The sequence below is a fragment of the Oryctolagus cuniculus genome, chromosome 3 (genome assembly GCF_051225735.1).
Source record: "Oryctolagus cuniculus isolate XC-2025 breed Fujian yellow rabbit chromosome 3, ASM5122573v1, whole genome shotgun sequence".
NCBI classification, from domain to species: Eukaryota; Metazoa; Chordata; class Mammalia; order Lagomorpha; family Leporidae; genus Oryctolagus; species Oryctolagus cuniculus.
In genome coordinates this window covers 141,945,132-141,965,673 of record NC_142869.1, presented here as the reverse complement: position 1 = coordinate 141,965,673, position 20,542 = coordinate 141,945,132, and the positions used below count along the sequence as shown (strand labels likewise).

Here is a 20,542-nt window from a genome sequence, read left to right as displayed (position 1 = left end):
TAAATGACAACATTCAGACAATCCGTAACCAGGTCTCCTGGTTTCCAGTTAAAAGGTTTTCTACCACACTATACAAATGAAAACCAATGAATATAATGATAAAACTCTGGACCACAAGTGTCTTACGGTATCTAATAAAAAATGGTTCTTAACTTATAATTTGTATAAATAAGTATTACTCCAACTTATCTTCTGCATCAAGTCTTCCCCCAGTAGATAGATAGTAATGGAAGGAATAATGTAGAAAGGGGTTCCAGAAAGAAGAAAATCCTTCTTCCCAATTAAAGGATGGATGGCATATGACAAGCGTGAGCCGGTATTTTTTTTTTTTTTTAAGATTTGTTTCTTTATTTGAGAGGAAGAGTTACAGAAAGAGAGAGAGATAATGAGAGAGATCTTTCAGTGGCCAATCCAGAGCCAGGAGCTTCTTCTGGGTCTCCCATGCGGGTGGAGGGGGCTCAAGGACTTGGGCCGTCCTAAGCTGCTTTCCCAGACCATTAACAAGGAGCTGAATCAGGAGTGGAGCAGCCAGGACTTGAACCGGAGCCCACATGGGATGCTGGTGCCACAGGTGGAGGTTTAACATACTACACCTCAGCATCGGCCCCATGAGATGTATTTAAAATACCAATTCTTCCTCCCTCGTGCTGTCTGCCTATCCCTTTTGACAGAAATTGTTAAAAAAAAAAAAAAAGGTCCTTCTGAACATAGCAGTAAAAATTGATTCATGTTTATAACACTAAGATCTCAAAGACTTGGTGCAGATCCAGTCCTTGTGAATTGCTGAATGAGAGGGGTAACTATGGAGCTTCTGTTACTTGTACTTATCAAATCAGGATTTAAGACTAACTTATCTCTCAAAATCCCTTTTCTAGAACTCCTTGATTCCATGATTCTATTTCTTTACAAAAGGAAAAAACTGGTACAATGACTCAGACAGTAACAACATCCTATGTTGTGTACTGTAATGCAAAAAAAAGGTTTCTGCCCAATTATGAGGAAATTAAAACTGTATGATCTTATCTGTTACTACTCAAGAATAAGCAGGTGGTTTTGACTAACATTCCAAATCAGAACAGACAGGAAACGAAATTGTGAAAACAGGAAATTTTAGGTCAATAACTGACTAACTGGCACATTTACTTAACTCAGTTTTGCCTCTGTATTCTCATCTGTAAAAAGAAAATAGAACTTTTCAATTTTTATGAGAATTAAAGGTAACATACACAGTAGTTCCAACACTTTGCCCAAAATCTAATTATAAATACTCACCAAATATATGTTATTATCAAACACAAAAAACTGAAATTTTATTAGGAAAGCACCCAGTAACAAATACAGAATAACAAACAGTACAGCAACAATCATCATAAGAACACACAAAGACTAACAGGAAAATAAAAGATGCATCCTTACATACGTACATACATGAGAGCCGAGTCAGATATAACATGATAAAGTGTGTTGAGTTCCTTCTCCAGCCACAATGAAAACTTAGGTCAGGTTATCCTCACTAACTGACCAGAAAAGATCTGTCTCGAAAGCAGAAGTAGTTTTTCTCTTCTCAATATAGTATAAAACCAAGAAATGAAGTAGTTAGACATTTTATGTGGTTTCTAGGTTACAGAAGTAATTCACTCCAAACCACTGAATCTCACAGCACAACTGTTTCATCACATGTAACTTCTTTTTTCCAGAGTTATTTATTTATGTGAAAGAGTTACAGAGAGAGAAGGAGAGAGAGAGAAAAACAAAGAGAAATATTCTATCAGCTGGTTCACTCCCTAGAGAGCCACAACGGCTGGGGTGAGCCAGGTCAAAGCCAGGAGCCAGGAGCTTCATCTGGGTCTCCAACATTAGTGCAGGAGCCCAAGCACCTGGGCCATATTCCACTGCCTTTCCCTGGCCATCAGTAGGGAGCTGAATTGGAAGTTGAACAACCGGGACTTGAACCAATGCACATTATAATGCCGGAGTCACAGGTAGCAGCTTTACCTGCTATGCCACAATGCCAGTTCCACATGTAATTCTTTCACATTCAAACCAGGAGCATTCTACAAAACTTAACGAACAACCCAATAATAGATAAAACAGCCACTACACCAAAGAGATAGACAGAAAATAAGCACATGAAAAGATGCTTAACATTAGGGAAGTGCAAATTAAAATCTCAATGAAATACTACTACAAATCCACTAAAATGAATAAAACTTTTTATAAATTGGCAACATTAAGTTGGTGATGGGGTTGGTGCTGTGGCATAGTGGTAAAGCCACTGCCTGCAGTGCTGGCATCCCATGTGGGTGCCAGTTAGACCCAGCTACTCCACTTCCAATCCAGCGCTCTGCTATGGCCTGGGAAAGCAGTGGAGGGTGGCCCAAATGCTTGGGCCCCTGCACCTGCGTGGGAAACCTGGAAGAAGCTCCTGACTCCTGGCTTCGGATCGGCACAGCTCTGGCCATTGCAGCCAACTGGGGAGTGAACCAGCAGATGGAAGACTTTCTCTCTCTGCCTCTCCTTCTCTGTGTAACTCAGGCTTTCAAATAAATAAATCAATCTTTAAAAAAAAAAAAAAAAAAGAGTTGGTGGTAATGAAAACTGATACAGCCACTTTAGAAAACAATGGTGATTCCTTACGAAGTTATACACTTAAATCACACAATCAACAATTACACTTATAGGTATCTATCCAAGAGAGGCTAATCTTCCGCCTTGCGGCGCCGGCACACCGGGTTCTAGTCCCAGTCGGGGCGCCGGATTCTGTCCCAGCTGCCCCTCTTCCAGGCCAGCTCTCTGCTGTGGCCAGGGAGTACAGTGGAGGATGGCCCAAGTGCTTGGGCCCTGCACCCCATGGGAGACCAGGAGAAGCACCTGGCTCCTGCCATCGGATCAGCACGGTGCGCCAGCCGCGGTGGCCATTGGAGGGTAATCCAACGGCAAAGGAAGACCTTTCTCTCTGTCTCTCTCACTGTCCACTCTGCCTGTCAAAAATAACATAACATAACATAACATAAAATTAAATTAAATTAAATTAAATTAAATTAAAAAAAGAAATGTTGTGATATGGGACCAGCGTTGTGGCTTAACAGGTAAAGCTCCCACCTGTGACACTATTATCCTATAGGGCTGCTGGTTCGCATCCCAGCTGTTCTACTTCCAATCCACTTCCCTGCTAATGACCTGAGAAAAGTAGCAGCAGCTGACCTAAGTGCTCAGGCCTCTGCCACCCATGTGAGACCCAGATGAAGCTCCTGGCTCCTGGTTTAAGCATGGATCAACCCTGGCCTTTGTAGCCACCTGAGGAGTGAACCAACAGATGGAAGATCTCTCTGTGTATGTACGCACATATATGTGTCTTCCTGTCTCCCTATAACTCTTTCAAATAAATAAATAATCTTTAAAAAACAGAAATGGTGTAATAACAACTTGGATTCTTATCTAATTTTGTGCATAAATGAACTCCAAATAGAGCAAAGAGAGTAGGCCAAATAAGGAAATATCTTTATGAACTTGAGAGTAGAAATACCTTTTCTAAGGAAAAAGGCCAGGAAAGTAAAATACTAAAAATGTAAAACTTCTGTATGAAAAAGAAAAAAGATCAAGCACATTCCCTTTAACAATGTTCATGAACTGACAGTCTAACAACAATAAAAAGAAAAGGCTAAAGAACTCCAATATACAAAGAGTCACAAGTCAATTACTTAGAGTAATCTCTCAACAGAGTAGGCAAAGTAAATGAAAAAATGAACAAAATGTTCAATGTCAATAACCACTAACAAATGCAAATAATTTAATTTTTCAAAACAAATTTAAAGTTTTTTTTTAAATAAAGATTTAATTGAAAGGCAGAGCATCAGAGAAAAGAGAGAGGGAGGGAGGGAGGGAGGGAAGGAAGGGAGGGAGGGAGGGAGGGAGGGAGGGAGGGAGGGAGGAAGGAAGAAAAAGAGAGAGACCTTCCATCTACTGGTTCAATTCCCTAACTGGCCATAAACAGCCAGGTCTGAACCAGCCTGAAGTCAAGGGCCAGGAATTCCACTCTGTTCTTCCACTTGGGTGGCAGGGGCCCAACTAATTGGGCCAAGTAATCGGACCATCTTCCAGTGCTTTTCCAGGTGCATTAGCAGGGAGCTGAATTAGAAACAAAGAATCAGCAATACATATAGGATGTCAGTGTCACAAATGGTGACTTAACTACTGTACCACAACTCCAACCCCAATAATAACATTTTTAACAAAAGAGCAAAGAATTTGATATCTGAAAAAACACTACAGAAAGGATATAAAATAACAGTCACTCTCAAATATAATGTTGGTAGTACAGCAAAGTGTGTACCTTTCAAGAAAGCATTATGCATCGAAATATAAAGTACTACCTTCAACTTAACCCTGTGGTTTAACTCTAGGACTTTCCCCTTAGAAAGTTATTAGGGGCTGGTGTTGCGGTGTGGCAGGTTAAGCTGTCACCTGCAACACCGGGTGTCCCATATGGCCACCAGTTTGTGTCCTGGCTGCTCCACTTCCAATCCAGCTCCCTGCTAATGTGCTTGGGCCCCTGGAAGAAGCTCCTGGATTTTGCTTGGCCCAGTGCTGGCCACTGCGATCATCTGGTGAGTAAACCAGCAAATGGAAGTTCTTTCTCTCTCTCTCTCTCTCTGTAACTCTTTCAAATAAATAAATAAAATTTTTTTAGAAAAAACTAGACAAGTGAATAAATCTATATTGATGAAGTTTTAACACCATTTATAATAATAAAAAAGAAATAATCTCATGTCCCAAAAGATGGTATCAGTTAAATAGCAAACATAAATACTAGATAAGCAATCAGGGACATGTACAGATAGGGAACATTGTTCCTAACATACTGCCAAATGAAATAAGGCAGGCTACAAAACATACAAGAAATTGAGTCTGTGTGAATAAAAAGATTATGTGTTTAGTATCTGTATACATGCAAAGAAGCATACATACAAAAAATTTATATATCTGTATTATATGAAACAAAATAACTAAAATATAACAACAGAATAATTTCAAATGCTTTTCCTCAAAACTTCCCCAAAGTATGAGTATTTTTACAAACACAGTATATTTCTTTAATTAGGAAAATAAACTAGACAACTTTCATTCTCATTAGAATAATGTCACACAATTATAAAATTTCAAACCAGCAAAAAGTTCCAACATCTGGCTCAAACTTATTATACTGATGAAGACAACTAGGCTCCAATGAAATTATACTGTATTTAAATATGATTACTTCTGAACAGAACAATTATTTACCTAAGATGACACTATTCTGGAATAAGAAAAAAATTCCCTCTTCCCAAATATCTTCCCCTTCACACTGTTTTTGGCTAATGCTTTTTTTTGTAAAACTATATAAATCAAAATAAAAAGTATCCTCCAATAAAATATAGTGGTAAGTTTTATTATTCTGAGGCTAGGTACACAAAGTAGCAATTCTGCTAACTCAAGGTTAGCCAAATATAATACAATTAGTATCGAATTAGGAACCCTTTCTAGTTCTCATGCCATTAATACTTGCCCCTTGTGCTCACTTGACAGGAAAGCAAAAATGGCTGAAATGTATTGTGATCCACACACTTCCCAAATATTGATCAACCACCAAAAAGCTGAAACAAGATAATCACAGATTCAGATTTCACAGAGTTTACAGCCTGATGAAGAATACAAATTATTAAAATGAAGTAAAGGAACGATAGAAGAGAACAAAATGATACAGTAAGTGACAGCGAAGGAACCTAACCTAGTCCAAGGAGTAGCCACAGCTGCCCTTTCAAGTTAAGGTAAAAAAAATATTGAGAACACATTTGTTAGGTGAAACGGAAGCATGGAGCTGATGTAGAAAGAGACCAGGAGAAAAAGTTACAGGCAGCAAGAAGCACTGAGGAGAAGGTGAGGAGCTAAGCAGGTATGATCATCTGGAGCTCCGGAAGACACTTAAAGGAATTTGAACATCTTGCTGTAAAAAGAAAAACAATATAATCAGATATGCTTCTAGATTCTAGTTATCACATTGGTTATGACATTAAGAATGGACTGAAAGATCATATATCTGAAGTAGGAAGCCCACTAAGGAGGAAGCTGTACAACAAACTGGGCAAATCCCAGCTGCTCCACTTCCAATCCAGCTCCCTGCTAATATGCCTGGAAAACAGTGGAAGATGGCGCAAATGCTTGGACCCCTGCACACACACATGGGAGACCTGGAAGAGGCTCTCGGCTCCTCACTTTGGCCTAGCCCAGCCCCGGCCATTGCAGCCATTTGGGGAGTAAGCCAGTGGATGGTAGATAACCTCTTTCCTTCTCTCCTTCTCTTCTCCTTCTCCTTCTCCCTCTTTCTCCCTCTCTCCCTCTCTCTCTGTATTTCTGCCTTTCAAATAAATACATATTTTTTAAAAAATAATGTAATTTCCCTATATTAAAATTGTAGAGACTCTTTTTTTGGCCCATGTTACCAATATTGTAATTGATTACCAGTTGTAATTAGACTACTACCATCAATCTTTAACTATGAAAGATTCTGAATGTAATATTCCCAAACTCAAACTAGGGTGCACTAAGAATTTTTAAGAAGTGTTTAGCCATAAGATTCTAGCCATACCAACAAACTTAGTGTATTTACTTTGGTACCCTAAGTCAAACTAGATTTGCCAAATTTTAATTTGATCCTAGGAACAATTTATTCTGAATTCCCTATCCCCCAAACTAATTCATTTTATATTTAGAAGTAATTTGGCATCACTCTTTAACTTCCAATGAAATGAGTGACTCAGGCTGGGATTATTAATTGATAACAAGGCCATTAAGTAAGAGATAGTTGGGGAATTGGCTATTCAAAAACATGACCCAAGAGATCACCAGCTAAATGCCAACAGAAAAATAAGCCATTAAAATGGAAAGAATAGGGGCTGGGGCTGTGGTATAACAGGCTAAACTTTTGCCTGCAGGGCCAGCATCCTATATGGGCCCTGGTTCGTGTCCTGGCTGCTCCTCTTCCGTTCCAGCTCTCTGCTACGGCCAGCGAAAGCAGAAGATGGCCAAGTGCTCGGTCCCCTGTACCTGTGTGGGAGACCTGGAAAAAGTTCCTGGCTACTGGCTTTGGACTGGCCCAGCTCCAGCCAGTATGGTCATTAGGGGAGTGAACCTTAGATGGAAGACCTTTCTCTCTGTGTCTCCCTATCTCTCTTTCTCTGTAGCTCTGCCTCTCAAATAAATAAAAAATCTTTTTAAAAAGTGGAGATAACATATGGTCACCTATACCAAGTGATAAAATTTAGCAATATTAGTAATATGACAACTTGCATATTAAATGCTTAGTAAGATGCACTCAAGCATGCATGAAATATTCTCACCACAGCTATCCAATCAAAATTTAATCAAAATTTTCTAATTTCCAGTTTTCAAGAAATGCAAAGGATAGAGGTAAACATCCCCACAATAAAACAACTATTTAAAAATTATTATAGGGGCCGGCGCTGTGGCTCAATAGGCTAATCCTCCGCCTTGCAGTGCCGGCACACCAGGTTCTAGTCCCGGTCGGGGCACCCGATTCTGTCCCGGTTGCCCCTCTTCCAGGCCAGCTCTCTGCTGTGGCCAGGGAGTGCAGTGGAGGATGGCCCAAGTACTTGGGCCCTGCACCCCGTGGGAGACCAGGATAGGTACCTGGCTCCTGCCATCAGATTGGCGCGGTGTGCTGGCCGCAGCGCGCCAGCCATGGCGGCTATTGGATGGTGAACCAACGGCAAAGGAAGACCTTTCTCTCTCTCTCTCTCTCTCTCTCAATGTCCACTCTGCCTGTCAAAAAAAAAAAAAATTATTATAGGAAGTTCTATTTCAGGTATGTTGGGCTGGTATCTTCAAAAAGTCAATGTCACATTCTTTAAAAGTAAAATAACAGTTCTAGTTTAAAATAAAGAGATATACTGTGTTTGGGGTATAAATGAAGAATTAAGGGTAATCAGAATTTGTATATGAACTTGCTATATAGCTGATTTTTTGTGTTTTAATGTTATTGTGATTATGGAAGAAAACACCCTTACTTTTAGGAAATGAAGGCTGCAATGGTTAAGAACGAAATGTCATGAGGTTTGCAATTTACTTTCAAGTGTTTCAGTGCATATTTATGACAAAATATTAACAGTTGTGGAATAGAAGAAGGCAATTTACATGAGATCACTGTAGTTTCAACTTTTTTATATGCTTTAATTCTTTTAATAATGAAAAGTTAGAAAAAAAGAAGTAACAGAAATTTGAAGATTTTCTAAAAGATCATCTTTACTTTCTTTCTGTTTTTCACAATCTAAAGGGAAAAAATAAGTTAATTGTAACATTGTGTAGTTAGGCTCTGATCCTGGCAGAAATAAGGTTGATCCAAATTCCTTATGCATTAGCTAGGCAACTCTGAGGAAACCAGGAAAAACTCAAATTATAACCTAAAAATACTGAGAAAATAGCATGGCACGTGGCAAGCACTCCTTTTTCATTCTTCCACCAAACTCCAATATTTAGTTCCTATGCTGCTGTGGCTGAGCATTTACTGACTTCACAAGCATCTGCTTCAATCTGTTACGGCATTTTTAGGAAGTTTGTTTATTTAGATTAATTAAAGAGTTGACCCAACTCTTGGGCACTGCTACTGGGAATGTTAAAGGGTAAACCAACTACAGAAAATAGCCATGAGAAACAATATGGTGGTTCTTCAAAAAAAAAGTAGGATTACCATATGCGTCAGCTTGATTGAGCTAACGGATGTCCAGAAAGCTGGTGAAACATTATTTCTAGGTGTGTCTCTAAGACTATTTCAGAAAGAGTAAACCCTCATCAATGTAGATAGGCATCACCAAATCTGCAGAGGGCCTCAACAGAAGAATGGCGAATTTGCTCTCTCTGCTTGAGCTGGGCCATCTATCTTCTCCCACCCTTAGATAGCAGTACTCAAGGTCTCAGGCCTTGCAACTCCAACCAGGACTTAAACTACTAGCTCCCCATCGTTCAGACATTTGGGCTTGGACTACACCACCACCAGCTTTCCAGCTTTTGGATGACAGATGGTGGGACATCGAAGCCTCTGTAATTGTGTAAGCCAATCTCTCACAATAATCTCTTTCTGTATATCTAAATACAAGGGAGTTTCAAAATGCTCATGGAGAACTGGAATTGGGGTGGACATCTGGCCTGTGGCTAACATGCTGGTTAAAATGCCTACATCCTACATCAAAGTGCCTGGATTCAATTCCCAGTACCAGCTCCTGATTCCAGCTTCCTGCTAACTTTGACCTTGGGGGCTAGCACAGTTCAAATAGCTGGGCTCCTGCCACCTATGTGGGACTACTGGAATGAGTTCTCTGATCTGGGATTCAGCTCCCCAGTCACTGGGGAGTGAACCAGCAGATGGAATCTCGATACCTATCACTCTAATGAAGAAACAAAATTTAAAATTTTTCAAGTGTTGTTCACTAAATGAATTACAACTAATGAATTTTTCTTCAAAAAAATGAAATTGAAAGGTTTATTTTGTTATTAAAAAAAAGCTTAGCGGCCGGCCGGCGCCGCGGCTCACTAGGCTAATCCTCCGCCTTGCGGCACCGGTACACCGGGTTCTAGTCCCGGTCGGGGTGCCGGATTCTGTCCCGGTTGCCCCTCTTCAGGCCAGCTCTCTGCTGTGGCCAGGGAGTGCAGTGGAGGATGGCCCAAGTGCTTGGGCCCTGCACCCCATGGGAGACCAGGAGAAGTACCTGGCTCCTGCCTTCGGATCAGCGTGGTGCGCTGGCCGTGGCGGCCATTGGAGGGTGAACCAATGGCAAAGGAAGACCTTTCTCTCTGTCTCTCTCTCTCTCACTGTCTACTCTGCCTGTCAAAAAAAAAAAAAAAAAAAAGCTTAGCAATCCATGCTACTTTTTCATAGTACACATTTTCCATGAAGTCTATAAAGATCTCTCATATAGGATCAACGTAGTGGCACAGTGGACTAAACATCCACCTGCAGCACCAGCATCCCATATGGGCACTGGTTCTAGTCCTGGCTGCTCCTCTTCCAATCCAGCTCTCTGCTATGGCCTGGGAAAGCAGTGGAAGATGGCCCAAGCACTTGGGCCCCTACTCCATGTGGGAGACTTGGAAGAAGCTCCTGGCTCCTGGCTTCAGATCAGTCCAGCTATGGCTGTTGCAGCCATTTGGGGAGTGAACTAGCGGATGGAAGACCTCACTCTCTCTCTCTACCTCTCTCTGTAACTCTTCCTTTCAAATAAATAAATCTTAAAAGAAAAAAAGCAACTTATACTCTTAAAAAAAAACTCTCACATGGTCTATTAGTTTAGTTTCTTTAGAGAATCTTACTAATACATTATTTTATGTGTATTTTATCACAATTCTGGAAAGTTGCTTTTAAAAAGTTAACCTAAAAAATATACAAATATGTTTATTCCAGACTAGGGATATTCCAAGTTATTGATAGTCTGGAGTAGAGGGGGAATCTTATCCTTTAATACACACACACACACACAATCAAAATCACAAAAGCTTGCAGTCCTGCAAATTTTTAGTGAAATGATACATGGCTGGAATAAACTTTAAAATGTCAGAGCAAAAAATAAAAATAAGTACAAGAAGTGAGATGAAACATGAATTATAAATTGCTGATAATTATTGAAACAGCATAACAGGCATACTCAGAATTCATTATACTATCCTGATTTCTTTTTGTATTAACTTAAAATCAAGTTGAAAAGTTAAATATTTTTCAATTTATTCTTCAAACAATAAAATGTACAAAGCTTAATGTACCTTCAAAAATGAAAATGTTTTAAAGTTATAAAATATTAGGTTAGTTGACAAATACTTTTATTGCTGATTCTCCCTAATCTCTTTCATATACACTACACACTTTTCATGTCACATTTCATAATTCTTTTCATTCTATCAAAAATTAAGTATCATTATTTTTCAATCTTATTTTTAAGTAATTGATTCAAACTTGAAAAGTTTAATTCACTTGAGAATGGTGAAAAAATATTTATTACATACAATCAACTTAAAGTCTCTGAAAAATATATTTCCTTCAAAAAGTGAGTATGGTTGATACCAACACATACCAAATATTCCCGAAACCAGGATACCATAGGAAAATTAAGACAGGTTACACCTATCCAAAACTTCAATAAAACTGAATGCCTCCAATACATTAGGGAAGAAAGAAAACGTGAGAACTAACATACCTACAATATGCTGATTCACCTATTCTAATAAACCACCTTGTGGAAAAGGTATCATTCCCCTCTGTGTATGAACCCAAAATGAAGTGGCCTGACCGATGTCACACAAATAGGAACAGATCAAAATAAGGATAAAATGCAAGATCTCTCCCTGAAAAACACAAAAATAAATTGGGGAGAAACAGAAACAAAACCACAAACTTCATCTTTGCTGTAACTAGGAGACTACGTAGCTAAAACCTGAAATACACTGCACAGAAGACAGAAGGCTTATGGTAGAACAGTAAATGCCTTGGCATAATGGAAGAGACAGACAATGACCACAATCTGTCTTACCTCCTGGAGTTCCCCCAAAAAGCTTAGATACTGGAAGCACTGGGAAAACAAAGGACAGAACACTGCACGCATACACACACATTCCCCCAAGGGAACAAGAGCGGTATGGTCTCCCACAGCTAAATCAGAATGGCTCCAAGGCTCAAGAGCATCCCACACAGAAAAGGGGGAAAGTGAAATGCTGGTATGAAAACAGGAATACTGAGCAAAACTTTATAAACTGGTAGACAGTGCTGTGGCAAAACAGGTTAAGCTGCCACTTATCACTGGCATCCCATATCAGTGCTGTTCCACCTCCTATCTAGCTTCCTTCTAATGCTCCTGGGAAGGTAGCAGACGATGGGCCAAGTACTTTCGTCCCCTGCTACCCATTTAGGAGACTATGATGGAGTTCTTGGCTCCTGGCTTCAGCCTGGCCCAGACCTGGCTGTTGCAACCATTTGGGGAATGAACCAGCAATAAATGATCTCTCCCTTTCTCTCAGTCTCTCCCTGTCACTCTGCCTTTAGAATAAATAAATCTGGGGCCCACGCTGTGGCACAGCAAGTTAAGCCTCCACCTGTGATGCTGGCATCCCATATGGGTGCTAGTTGGAGACCTGGCTTCTCTGCTTCCAAACCAGCTCTCTGCTAATGCATCTGGGAAAACAGTGGAAGATGGCACAAGTGTTTGGGCCCCTGCACCCATGTGAGAGACCAGGAAGAAGCTCCTGGCTCCTGGCTTTGGACTGGCCTAGCTCTGACTCTTGCAGCCTTTTGGGGAGTGAATTAGCAGATGGAAGATCTCTCTCTCTCTCTCTCTTTCTTTCTCTGTAATTCTGCCTTTCAAATAAATAAATAAATCTTAAAAATAAAAAAGGGAGGGAGAGGGGGGGGGGAGGGAGGAAGGAAGGAAACAAACCTCTATACTGTGTTCCAAAGTAGCTGCACTAATTTACATTCCCACCAACATATGTAAGAGCAGGAAACTCCTTCTCCACATCCTACCCATCATTTGTTACTGTCTTTAAATAAATATTTTTTAGAAATTTACAAACTGAATAGCAATATTTATAGTTTTCTTTCCCCAACAAGCACTAGAACCTTGCCTTCTAAACTGATTACCTCTGTCAGCCCCCTTGCTATGAACTAAATTGTTTTCCCTTGATGCCTTTGAATAGGAAGAGAATGAGATATTTCTCTGGAGAAGCAAGCATTAAGGCAAGGCCATGTGAGTACATAGTGAGAAGGCAGATGTCTGCAGGCCAGGAAAAAAGTCCTTACCAGAACTTGACCACACTGGTACATTGACCTTGGCCGTCAGCCTCTGAAACTGCGAGAAAATAAATTTCTGTTGTTTAAGCCATGCAGTCTATGGTATTTTGTTATGGCACTCCTAGTGAGTAAGACACCCCTCCTCTTGCCATCATTCCACCCAAAGAGAGACAGAAAAATGAAGGAACTTTATATAAATAAACTGAAAGCCTTTTTACATGCCACACAGAGAAAAGAAACTTAGATAAAATCATGGGAGTCCATTAGTCACTAAGCCCTGCTCATGCATGCCCAGTGAGCTTCTCAATTAGCTTTAGTAACTTTGTTTTAAATATGAAGGAACTGCCAGGAATCACAGAGATAGGAAGAAAGCCTCCAACTAAAAAAGAGACCAAAACAAACGGGGGGGCAAGAAACAGAACATTTCAAAAAAATTGTAATTATCCTCGATGATATAACAGAAGATGCTGAATCCATGAAAAAGGAACAAAATGCTATATAACAAAGAAGCAAAGAGCAGGCGCTCATAAAATGTTTTTAAAAGTTGAAGTTTGATTTTTTAATTAGTTTTATTTGAGAGGCAGAGTTACAAAGAGAGGTCTCTTACCCGCTGGTACACTCCCCAAAAGGCCGCAATGACTGCAGCTAGGCTGATCCAAAGCTACAGGAGCCAGGAACTTTATCTGAGTCTCCCATGGGGGTGCAGGAGCCCAAGCACTTGAGTCATCCTTTGCTGCTTTCCTAGGTGCATTAGCAGGGAGCTAGATCTGAAGTGGGATTCCCACGTGGGATACCTGCGCTGCAGGAGGCAGCTTAACCTACTATGCCACAGCTCCGGCCCCAAAAGTTGAAATTTTTAAATTAGGTTAAAGGATTGCAAATTCCCAGATAGAATACCACCCAGACTTCTCGATGTTCACACTGAACACAGGCAATAATGAAACACTGCTTTCAGAGTTTGTAGGGAAAATTATTGCCAAAATAAAAATCTGTCAAGAGCCAAACAGTCAAGCATGAGGGTAAAAATAAAATACCAAAAAATGTGCTTCCCACCCACACCGTTTCACAGTACCTCTAGGAGAGGAAACCAGAACCAAAGGGCAGGCATGGATCCAGAAAAAGGGAATTCAGCAGAGGTGAAAGAAGTTCCCAGACTGTCAGCTAAGGGAAGTCCCGAGGTGGTAGTTTCACAGTGGCTGAAGAGGAAACGATCCAGACCGTGCCGGGAAGGACGGCCACAGAAGGGATGGCCACAGCTCCGGCTACGGCTACAGCCGGAACTGGTAAGTTTATCTGACAGATCTGCCCATGTGGAAAATTGCACTGAGAAGCATTTTATGGAGCTGCTGGAAGGTATGGAAAGACTTTGCCAGAGAAAACCAGCACATGAAAAAATTAAAAAAAAAAAAAAAAAGGCATAAAGGCTACACAAGAGAAAACCCTAGTAAATTACTCTCAGCAGTGACAATATTTGCTCAGATGATGAAAACTCCAATTCTGAATTTAATCTAAAGTTGTTGGATAGTATTGGAAAAGACCAAGACAAGAATGTAGCTTGAAAAATCTCCAAACACTCATCCCTTTAAAATCACTGAATTTTATACACTTCATGTTATTCAATTCTAACAAAAGCCTTTATTTTCATTGACTTCTTTAACTACATTTTCAAAAATTCAGTGAAATTCTCCTGGTTTTGGAATACTTCACAGGTCATTCTAAGGGAAAATAATTAGTTAATAAGTGGAATCAGTTAAGCTACATGATATCTAGTTATACATTTTTTTTCCTTTGGTTTGCCATAATATATCCTAAATGCGGGACATCTCAGTACATGTTCACTTCTACTTCCCACATTTACCAGTTCAATAATTTATTCAGTCTTACAGGAAAATGGGTTAACTCTTCAGTAGACTGCCTCTGTAAGCACCAACACTTGGTTAGTGTTTAGTTTTGGGTTTTTTTGTTTTTGTTTTTGCTTTTTTTTTTTTTGACAGGCAGAGTGGACAGTGAGAGAGAGAGACAGAGAGAAAGGTCACCCTCCAATGGCCGCTGCGGCCAGCGCACGGCGCTGATCCGATGGCAGGAGCCAGGTACTTATCCTGGTCTCCCATGGGGTGCAGGGCCCAAGTACTTGGGCCATCCTCCACTGCACTCCCGGGCCACAGCAGAGAGCTGGCCTGGAAGAGGGGCAACTGGGACAGAATCCGGCACCCCGACTGGGACTAGAACCCGGTGTGCCAGCGCCGCAAGGCGGAGGATTAGCCTAGTGAGCCGCGGTGCCGGCAGTGTTTAGTTTTAAAAATCTAAAACATGACTCAGATATTTATCTTAGCAGTTAAGACTTGGCATCTAGGTATAACTCCTGGCTCTAGCTTCTGATCTGTTTCCTTCCTGCTAAAGGAGACCCTAGGAGGCAGCAGAGATGACTCTAAGTAAAAGTGGGTTCCTGGGGCTGGCGCTGTGGCATAACCAGGAAAAGCTACTGCCTACAGTGTCAACATCCCACATGGCCGCCAGATCAAGTCCCAGCTGCTCCACTTCCGATCCAGCTGGAAGGTATGGAAAGCAGCAGAAAATGGCTCAAGTACTTGGGCCCCTGCATCTACGTGGGAGAACCACTGAAAACATTGGGGAGAAAATCAGCCCACAGGAGCTTTCTCTCTCTCTCTGCCTTTCAAATTAAAAAAAAAAAAAATCCAAAATGTGTTGCACTTTTTATAAGAAATAAATTTAGGGCCAGGGCTGTGGTATAGTAGGTTAAGCCTCTGCCTGCAGCATCAGCATCCCATATGGGCGCTGGTTCAAATCCTGGCTGCTCTCTTCCAATCTAGCTCTCTGCTATAGCCTGGGAAAGCAGCCAAACATGGCCTAAGTGCTTGGGCCCCTGCACCCATGTGAGAGGCCCAGAAGAAGCTCCTGGTTTCGAATCGGCCCAAGTTCCAAGAGTTGAAGCCATCAGGGGAGTAAACAAGCGGATGGAAGACCTCTCTCTGTCTGTCCCTCTCTCTGTCACTCTGCCTCTCAAACAAATAAATAAATCTTTTAAATAAGAAAAATAAATTAATTTTGCTTTCTGGAGGTGACAACCTCCCCAGGAGAACACACTTCTTGCAAAGGATCTCCTCAATCCCTCTCCAGAAGTAAAGAGGAGACACAAGAAGCAGCACCTGTTACAGGGCCTCAATTCCTACTTTAAGGACATGAAATGCCCAGGATGCTATAAAATCATCAAGGTCTCTAGCCATCACAATGGTAGTTTTGCGTGCTGGCCGCTCCACTCCCTGCCAGCCTGCAGGAGGAAAGGGAAAGCTGACAGAAGGATGTTCCTTCAGAAGCAGCAGCACTAAAAGCACCCTAAGTCAAGATGAGTGGAAAATCATCCCAATAAATACATTTTGAATACTGAAAAGGAAGCATAATTTTTATCTAATGACTCACACTATCATGAAAGTCAGCTACAGTACTATGACTAAACAGCCTTAGAGATTTTCGGTGTGAATGGTGTCGTATAAGCTACACAGCCTGGACGACTATGCTTTCATAATTCTTTTGTGCATGCCTCCTAACTTTCAAATCTACTGTCAATGATTCTATCAGGGCAGACACATTTTTTTTATTTTTTTATGAGGCTAAAATAATTTAATAACCACGCTTCAGATTCAAGTAACATTTACTATTGGCCTAACAGGCCTTTTCATAAAGGTACTTTCATTTCCTCCAAATACCTTCTGTGAGAATGGTCACCAATGCAAAAATAAAGCAGCTCTACCTAAGGGCATTAAAAAAACGATTATAAATATGGGCACTTAACTGTTTAAGGGAAGTGTGGAGAGCTAGATTTTCTGGGTGTACGTGTGTGTCAGTTTGGTTTTTGTCGGGAAAGAATCTATTTTCCTTGTTCAGAAGTCTTTATAGCTAACTTCCAGCTCAGGCTCAAGTTGTTCAATCAATGAGATATGGATAATGGAGGGGATCACTGAACTATGTACAGCCAGCTGACAGCAACACTAGAGACAGCAGACACCTAAAACAACAGAGGCCTGGACCCATTCACTAAGACTCTTATAAAAAGCAGAAAGAAATGAGTTGTGTTGCAAATTAGGACTTTCATATTTGCAATTATATCTATAATAAAGGCATATATACACTCTCACTATTGTATCACCACTATTTCTTAAGAATTTTAATTGGTTAAAACAGAACCTGTTCAATTCGGCTAAATACAAACTTTAAAAGGACATGATTACCTCCCAAGAAGAAAAATTTCCACCATTAAGTTTACCATCAAAGAGCGGAGTTTTGACCTAGCAGTTAAGATATAAGCAAACCAAACTGAAACTTAGGTTCAATAGGTGACTGGCAATGGCTCCTGACTTCAGCTTCCTGCTAATGCAGATCCTGGGAGGCAGTGGTGTTGGCTTGAGTAGCTGATTTCCTGCTATCTACACGGGGGACCTGGATTCCATTCCTGGCTCACAGCTCTACTCTGGCCCAGTCCCAGCCATCGCAGGCATCTGGAGAATGAACTAGCTTATGGGAGCTTTTTCTGTCTTTCTCTCTCTCAAATAAATACTTTTTTAAAAAGTCATACCATCAATACAAAAAAATTATTTTCTCTGATTTTTAGTTTTTACTTAATGAAATAACATTTCTGTTAAAAAAATTTAATATTAATATTTTTCACTATTCCAAAAACCTACACAGGTCATGGGAAAATATCTTCCCACATCTAATGTAAAAAGTGATCACTGCTTATATTTAGGCTTAAAAATGTAGGCAGTGCCCCTCAAAAGGAGGGTTCTACATGCATTCAATCCTATTTAACAGCCACTTCACTTTAAGTGTCATCTGTGTGCTCGGCATTTGAAGTAAGAACTGTTCATGAATGCTTACTTCTTTTCAGATATTCTAATATGACCACGTAATGTTCATATTCACTTCCTCAGAACTCATGAAGAGCAAGCAGCTCACTCACTACAAACAAGACGGTACCAAGCTGCATAGGAATACACTTTCAGGAACTTTTAATTTAAATTATTCATATAACCATTAAAACAAAACAGCTTTCAAATACTAACCACCTAAAATTCCTGGGCAAAAGGAATATAAATTCCATTCTTGATGTAAATTCCTTTTCCCAGAAGCAACACTGTCCAAAGCTGAGATCTTTACCCTGCACCCCAGCACCTGGCTACCCTGCACCCCAGTACTTGGCTACACGCAAAAACATCCAGGAAGAAGTAACACTGTTGCTACACACATACTTCTGCCCAGCGGTTTTTTTTTTTAAATTGTGAAAAAACATTAACCATTCCACTTCGAAACTAGAGCTATCATGGGATCTGCAAGGCTAAAACTGCGTGAAATTTCACTTTTCTTCCTTAAAAAAGAAAATAGACATTGTGTAGCAATGCAAATTTATAGAAAAAAGATCACTGGGAGCTTTAGGCTTGCGATCACATAAAGATGTGGTTTTCAACCAGACTACAGTTACCTATTCTCAGGTCACCGTGCATCCACAGCTAAAACGGGAAGCCCACTTATTTTAAAGAAAAAGTCTGGAAAATTCTATGACTAACCCACATTTTAAAAAGAGAGTGAATCGTGCCTGAAACGGACGCTTAAGACGTTGCCTTTTTTCTGACGCTAGAGAACATTTCGCAGCCACTTGATCTGGCCCCAAAACGTCAAAGCTCCTGATTTTATCACTTGCTGCAGGAAAAAACGAATATGGCTGAAAATTCTTTCGGAGGGTGGTATTCCCAGCAGGACCACCAACACACTTTGGCTCACGGAGTGGAGAAGCCGGTGGTGGGGGGGGGGGTACCTTATGAAACAGCACACTTGGGGCCCTGCACAGCACCTCATTTCCCTAATAGGGGCGAAACGCTCAGGCCTCCGGTAGCTTCCCGCAGACGTCAGAGCTCTCCACGCACCTCTTCGGGACAGGATTTTTTGGTGTCGGAGGCCGTGTCACAAAAACCCGAATTCCCGAGATCACATCCACGAGGTCCAAGCATCTTCTACCAGACCAACCCCTTCCCCGATCTCGTTCGCCAAACACACCCAGGACGGGGTCCGCTACGCGGACACGGACCAAACCCCGCAGCGCATTAACCGGGAGGAAGGAACAATATACAAAATAAAAAGAGAGTTTCGGCCGTGCCCCCCACCGCCCCCAACCTCGGCGACCGAAATTACAGGCTCCATTTCCGGCCCCCGCGGGGGACCGCAAAGCCACCCGCCGAGAACGGGACGCCACCCGCCCCCTCCAGGCTGGCGCTGCACGCGGCCGCGGCGCTCGCTGCCCGGGCGCGGCGGGGACCGCGGGGCGCCTGCCCGCACCCACCTCGCGGCAGCGGCAGCGGCTTCACCTCGCCGTTCTCCTCGCGGCCGGCCCCGCCGAGGCCGTGCCGCCTCCTCTCCTTCTCCCGCTTCTCCTTGGGTCTGCGCGGCTTGGCGTTGGCCGCGGAAGCGGCGGCCGGCAGCAGGAGCTGGTGAGGCTGAGTGTGCAGCAGCGTAGGAGGCACCAGCACTTTGCGCGGCACCGGCTGAGACAAGGAAGCGGAGGCTGCAGAGGGCACGGCCGCGCCGGCGGAGAAAGAGAAACAGCTCCGAGAAGAGGACGGGGAGGGGGCAGCAGACAGCGCGGCGAAGCTCCAAGACGCGGGGCTGCCATAGCTCTGAGTCGAAGGTGCCGCCGGCGGCTGCAGCTGCCTGCTGTTCCCGCCGCTGCCCCCGTCTCCGTTCACTCTCCGCGGCACCTTCTTCTCCTCGGTCCGGACCTTCTTGGTGGACAGAGCCCCCGGTGGGTCCCGGGAGAAGGGCTGCAGCTTGCCAAATACTTCTTTCTCTGGGACGGCGGCGGCGGCAGCGGCGCCGCGCACCGGACTCGGCGGTTCCGCCATTTTGCGCTCCTGTTGTATTTACTCTCCTCGGCTCCCAAGCGCGGGGCAGGGGGCGGGCCCTCCGTCAGGGGCGGGGAAGGGGCGGAGTGGCCGGGGCACCGGCCGGGCTGCCCATTGGGTAGGCCACGCTGAGGGAGCCACGGAGGAGCCAATCAAGCGCGCCAACGCAAGGTGAAGGGTGGGACCGCCAAGTGGACCGCTCTGGAGGTCAGAGCACTGCGGGGCGCGGCTAGTGGCGGAGCCGGTAGCGCTGAGAAGGCTCTTCCCGCTGTGGCCAGCGGGAGCGCGGGTGTCCTGTGACTCAGTGTCCTTGTTGACAGCTCGCGGGCACCCCAAAATCTGCCCCGGCCAAGATGGCGCGTGGAAGACTGGGTCTCACAGGGACCACTCTCTCTTTGTTTCTCCTTGGGATGCCCTGGGTCCCTCGCTGCCTCTACGCGTGCGGAAAGCCGAACTCTGAGGAGGAAAGTTTCCCGGGCATGAAGTCCTCGTTTTGTGGGAGTCGGTAGCCGATGGATGAGACGGACTCTCAGTCCCTTGGCGCGGTGAGAGGATGGTACTCGTGCTGAGATCCTGACCGCCAGAGCTTGGAGGGAGATGACTTCCTGCAAACCCAGAACTTTTAAATTAACTTCCGACCCTGAAGGTAAGGACTCATTCTAGACTTGGAGACTTTTTTAACTGTTGTGATTGGACCCTTCAAGGTTTTGATGATATGACCATTATTATACCTTAGATTCGCCAAGAAAAAAAATCGATCGTGGTATTTCATAGATGATGGAGAAGCAAGAATTTTTTCCCCTAAAGTGTC

General features: G+C 42.7%; 1 protein-coding gene and 1 long non-coding RNA gene across 7 annotated transcripts in view; one reads left to right on the top strand and one right to left on the bottom strand.

Annotated features, from left to right (window-relative positions):
* The window catches only part of RSBN1L (round spermatid basic protein 1 like), a 79,996-nt gene extending 60,188 nt beyond the window's left edge, over positions 1-19,808 (bottom strand). The window contains exon 1 of one of the 5 annotated variants that reach the window (XR_016231710.1): positions 19,173-19,808. Coding sequence is in view for 2 of the 5 variants with exons in the window: in XM_070071195.2 (XP_069927296.2) it covers positions 19,173-19,731 (559 nt within the window). In the remaining 3 variants the exon portion in view is untranslated. The remainder of the gene's footprint in view (positions 1-19,172) is intronic. The other 4 variants (XR_016231711.1, XR_016231709.1, XM_070071195.2 and 1 more) reach the window with 4 other exon arrangements.
* Positions 19,809-19,934: 126 nt separating this feature from the next.
* The window catches only part of LOC103348689 (uncharacterized), a 59,818-nt gene continuing 59,210 nt past the window's right edge, over positions 19,935-20,542 (top strand). For both annotated transcript variants that reach the window (XR_011387395.2, XR_011387396.2), the window contains exon 1: positions 19,935-20,377. This is a non-coding gene — a long non-coding RNA (uncharacterized LOC103348689). The remainder of the gene's footprint in view (positions 20,378-20,542) is intronic.